At 42.3% G+C, this 5,390-nt stretch overlaps 1 protein-coding gene across 1 annotated transcript; it reads left to right on the top strand.

Annotated features, from left to right (window-relative positions):
* Nucleotides 1–1,259: 1,259 nt before the first annotated feature.
* Nucleotides 1,260–4,948, top strand: LOC118803938 (the record flags this gene model as incomplete). Its single annotated transcript, XM_036564492.1, has 4 exons — nt 1,260–2,054; nt 3,218–3,335; nt 3,800–3,836; nt 3,971–4,948. Coding segments are annotated over exons 2-4 (1,122 nt in total), but the record flags the coding sequence as incomplete, so codon positions are not given.
* Between the last annotated feature and the right edge of the window lie 442 nt (nt 4,949–5,390).

Here is a 5,390-nt window from a genome sequence, read left to right as displayed (position 1 = left end):
TCATGATGAACAGACACTTTGGGCCCATTAAAAACATTCTCCTCTTAGTAAAGGCTCAGCCACAACCACATATCTCTAGCATGAATACTTACAGAATGAAGGGTTGTTGGGCTAACAGCTCACCTAGCTTAATAACATTTGTATTACCTGAGTAAACGAGGCTAAAATCAGCTTCTTACTCGAATTTCACCGTTCCACCTTAAATAGTGCAACAGTTGCATTCTGCCCCCTCAGACTCATCTCAGGCCCCAGACTGTAACTGCTTCACCACTTAAGGTGGAACGAGAAATTATAAACAGAAGCTGGCTTCAGCCTCGCACTTATTAGCTGAGGTAATTTGCTAAGGCTAAGCTAACGTTAGCTCTCCTGACTGACTAAACTGAGTAAACGAGGCTAAAGTCATCTTCTTACTTAAATTTCCCCGTTCCGCCTTAAATAGTACAACAGTTACATTCCGGCACATCAGACTCGCCTCAGGCACCAGAGTGTAACTGCCAGACCATTTAAGGTGGAACGGGAAATTATGAACAGAAGCTGGCTTCAGCCTCGCACTTATTAGCTAAGTAATTTGCTAATGCTAAGCTATCGTTAGCTCTCTTGACTGAGTAAACAAGGCTAAAGTCAGCTTCTGACTTAAATTTCCCCATTCCACCCTAAATAGTACAACAGTTACATTCCAGCACATCAGACTCGCTACAGGCACCAGAGTGTAACTGCCAGACCACAATTTGTATCAAAGAATTCATTTAGCATCAGAAGCGCTTTAGCGGAGCGTGCTAACGTTACTCCTCCTAATAAACACACACACGTTCAGCTCCGTCTCCTCATTATTCACCACTATCACTGTAATATTTCATCATCAACATGAACAGACGAATATGGAGCCCCGCTGGTGACATCCTGTATCAATAAAAATAATGCGTGGCCACGACTTAATAAGGCGTGGGAATGAGATGATTAAGTCGTGGCCACGGCTTAGTAAAGCGTGGTAACAAGATCCTAATTCGTGGCCACGACTTAGAAAGCCGTGATCTCGTTCCCACGCTTTACTAAGTCGTGGCCACGACTTAATCATCTCATTCCCACGCCTTCCTAAGTCGCATTATTTTTATTTATACAGGATGTCACCAGCGGGGCTCCGTACACGAAGGTAATCAGGGGGATGGTGGAGATCGAGTCTGCAGCGTCTGAGATTTTTAAAACGCAGAGTTAGAAAAGAAAATCATCTCACAGTGAAAGCCCCCTACGGAGCCCCGCTGGTGACATCTTGTATAAATAAAAATAATGCGTGGGAACGAGATCCTAATGCGTGGCCACAACTTAGTAAGGCGTGGGAATGAGATGATTAAGTCGTGGCTCATTATGCTAATAGTGAACTAAGCTGCCTAAAAGCGTGATAATAACGGCTCCAGGCTCTCTTTGTAGTGCAGGTCAGACGATGGCATCTACACCAAAATAGTGAATTACATGTCCAGTGAGAAGTCGTGCAGCCTATGGCTGAATCCCAAATGACTCTATTATATTTACAGCGCCTTGTTTGGATGTAGAAGCTATTAGCTTTTATAAGAGCTACTTAGTGCACTAGATAGGGAGTAGGGAGCGATTTGAGACGGAGCTAAAAAGAGAACGCGCCCGTTCGCCCCGCTGAAACTCTCAGCAGTGAACAGCAATAAACTCCAACCAGCAACGATAAACATCGCCGATCGGCTTAGAGATGATCAATAAAAACTACGGGTTTTATTTAATGGGGTTTATACAAACACACACGCACGCACACGCACACACACACACATATATACATATATATATATATATATAGAGAGAGAGAGAGAGAGAGAGAGAGAGTGTAGAGTCTGGTTTCCATAGTAACCGAGCAGCGTCTGTGACGTCACAAAGGGGCGGGGCCTTCCTATAAATAGCGGGAGTTCTCAGCCTCGTGTTCAGTCGGTTTGTTGACCTCATAAAGTTCGGATGTGCGACGTCGTTTATCCAGAACCCAAAGTATTCTCAGACAGAACAGCGCGGATCTTCTCCCGTACACAACCAGATAAAAGGTGAGTACAGTTTAAACTTATTTACACCTGAACAACCAAATCAGGACATTAAACTAAGAGATAAAGAACCAGAATATAGATAAAGAACCAAAATAGAGAAAAAGAACCAAAACAGAGATAAAGAACCAAAATAGAGAAAAAGAACCAAAACAGAGATAAAGAGCCAAAATAGAGAAAAAGAACCAAAACAGAGATAAAGAACCAAAATAGAGAAAAAGAACCAGCATAGAGAAAAAAAAGTTGAGAAAAAGAACCAGAATATATATGCCCTCTTTCTCTCTCCGATTCTCTCTCTCTCATTCTATCTCTCTCTCTCTCCCATTCTATCTCTCTCCCATTCTATCTCTCTCGCTCTCTCTCTCTCCCATTCTATCGCTCTCATTCTATCTCTCTCACTCTCTCTCTCCGATTCTCTCTCGCTCATTCTATCTCTCTCGCTCTCTCTCTCTCCCATTCTATCGCTCTCATTCTATCTCTCTCACTCTCTCTCTCCGATTCTCTCTCGCTCATTCTGTGTCTCTCGCTCTCTCTCTCCCATTCTATCTCTCTCGCTCTCTCTCTCCGATTCTCTCTCTCTCTCATTCTCTCTCGCTCTCTCTCCCATTCTTTTCCATTCTATCTCTCTCTCTCTCCCATTCTATCTCTCTCGCTCTCTCTCTCCGATTCTCTCTCTCATTCTATCTCTCTCGCTCTCTCTCTCTCCTCTCTCTTTCTCTGTTCTTTCTCTCTCTCTCTCTGTTCTTTCTCTCTTTCTGTGTTCTCCCTCTCTCTGTCTCTCTCTCTCTCTCTCTCTCTCGCTTATGCTGGTTATTCTGTTTTATACAATCAATTATCAGTTATTATTAGTATTGTTGTAATTTTTATTGATGTTGTTATTACTAGGCTACTAGTACTGTGAGTACAAGTACTATGAGTACTTTGAAGGTCTAAATGAAAATGAGAGGAGTAAAATTGTTACTCTTATTGAAATTGTTTTCTCTTACTGTTGTTATTGAGTAAAAGTACAAATACTCAATTTCAACGTATCTTCCAAAATAATACCATACCAAACCAAAGGCTGCTGTGGGATGAAGTTGGTAACTCTGTGTAACGGTGTAATCTGGTAGGTTTACCTGTATTTCAGTTCCCTGATTTCTTGTGTTTTCTGTGTTTTAATATCTCAGGAGAGTCTAACATGGCGGAGAAAGCTCTTCGTAACGCAGCAGCAGGTTCTCTCTCGGAGCCTGGTGACTCTGCTAAGTCTCAGGACGTCTCCCGTTTCCTACAGAGCCTGACTGATCGGTATGTACTCAGCACTGAGTGGTGCAGCCAGGAATTACTCAAATGTACAGTATCAAATACAAATATATAAATATCCAGCACAGTGTACAAATGTATATACAAGTACACAAATATGAAATATACATATGAATAACATTACTATGCATAAGGAATAAAAAACATACAGCATTTATTATGGCTTATGTTCCATTACAGCTGTGTTGCTAGCGGGTTAGCTTTCAATTTATTAGTGTGATGGTAACAGATCTGAATCCTGATTGGTTAATCCTGATTCTTTAGCAGCTGGTAGCCAATAAAATGTGATGAAACAAGCTAACAGACATGACGTTTCCCTCTAGGGTTATTAAATATACAAGACTCAATAATGATGTATTTGTTGACATTTATGATCATTTTAGCGCAAAAGTCGCTGTCTCTGTTACATTAGCACTAAATGGCTGTTCTGCATTTTTTTCATCTTTCAGGCAACTACAAGTGATGCTAGGTGGAATGCATCAAATGGTGAGCTTTTATAATTCAAATACAGTTAAATCATATTTTTATTGTAATATGATTATTGTGAAAGCACAGCAGATGAACCCTGTAAGACAATGCTAGTGATGACTAATACTGTCAATATGTTCTTTTGCTTGTAGTTCACGAGGGACAAAATCGCCAGAATGAACACAAACATTGAGAAGATTCTGACTGCAGTATCACAGAAAGTCGTCATTCCGAAGCTTTGTGAAGTTCTAAATATGGATGCCGGGTCGCTTTTCCTTGAGAGACCAGGATCCTCAAACCATTCTTTGGTGTCAGTCACCAAAGAAGTTATGAATGCCATTGTGAAGACCGTCATTGACGCTCTTGATGCAAAGAAAGATTCTCACATGCTTGAGCTTCGTAGAAATGTGACAGACCAGCTCCTGGCATCTTCATGTGGGTCTGTTGAGCCCAGCGCTGAGAATCTGACGTCCAAAGATCAGGCACAACTTCGTGAATGTGCAAAAGATGTCATTCTTGAGGTCTGCTCCATCTATCAAGCCAAAGAACTCAAGAGTGCGTCAGATTTGTCTTGCCCTCCAAAGATGAGCGTCACAGATTTTGTTGAATGTTTACTATCCGAGCTGGGTGACACAACAACATCCTCTCAGAGTTCACCCATCAGTGACGATATCAGCTCTGATTCAGCCTGTGGTGCAAGCGAGAGCATGGCTGATAAAGCACTTAAAAGAGCTAAGTCCTTTCACAGAATTCCCAGCCTTATGAAACTGTCAAATATGGCTTGCAAGATGGAGACTTCCGTTCCTGGACAAACTCTGAGGAACGCGTCCTTATATGCCAAAATCTTTGTGGATGAGCTGTTAGTCCAACTGGACTCATTTACAAAGTCTGAGGTATCTGAGGATGCTCAGTCAGTACTTGGACAATGTTCCTCTGATACATCTCTCATGTCTGAGTTGCTTGTAGACCATTTAATGGCTTACATTCAAGAGGTCTCAGGTTCATCCTTTGGAGACGGCGTACCTGCCACTGCTCTGGATTGTCAGGTACCTTCTTTCCTTCAAAGCTTCTCAGCTAAGAGCTTCCAGAAGATCCAGCATGAGGATACTCGGACCAAGGCAGCTCAGGAAGTGAGTAAAATCTTACTCAAGTCTTCAAGCTTCCTTGTAAGTTCTCCACATTCCCGGCAGGCTCACACTAGCCAAAGAGATTGCAGTGTGGAACCAACTCCGTCTGAATGTTTGGTTAAGGCATTCGACCTCGTCGATTCTGTCATTGATGGAATTTGCGAACATCTGGATTCCACGATATTATCCGATGGTTTGAAAGAAACACGTTCTGAACCTTTGGATTGGATGGAATCAGGTGTTGACGCCTCTGAGGGGATTCTGTGGTACACTGCGTGTACTACTTACAACAGTGCGATGAGACACCTAAGGGATTTTTCTGCAAAGTATCAGCAGAAAGCACCTAAGGTCGATCTTTCAGAGATCACTGTTGGGGGAACTGTTGACAAGACATTTCTGGCAAACAAAGACCACCTTGGCTTGTTGTTGTCAAATGATCGCAACT

Source organism: Colossoma macropomum, unplaced genomic scaffold (assembly GCF_904425465.1).
Source record: "Colossoma macropomum unplaced genomic scaffold, Colossoma_macropomum, whole genome shotgun sequence".
Classification (NCBI taxonomy): Eukaryota; Metazoa; Chordata; class Actinopteri; order Characiformes; family Serrasalmidae; genus Colossoma; species Colossoma macropomum.
This window is presented reverse-complemented; position numbering and strand designations above follow the sequence as displayed.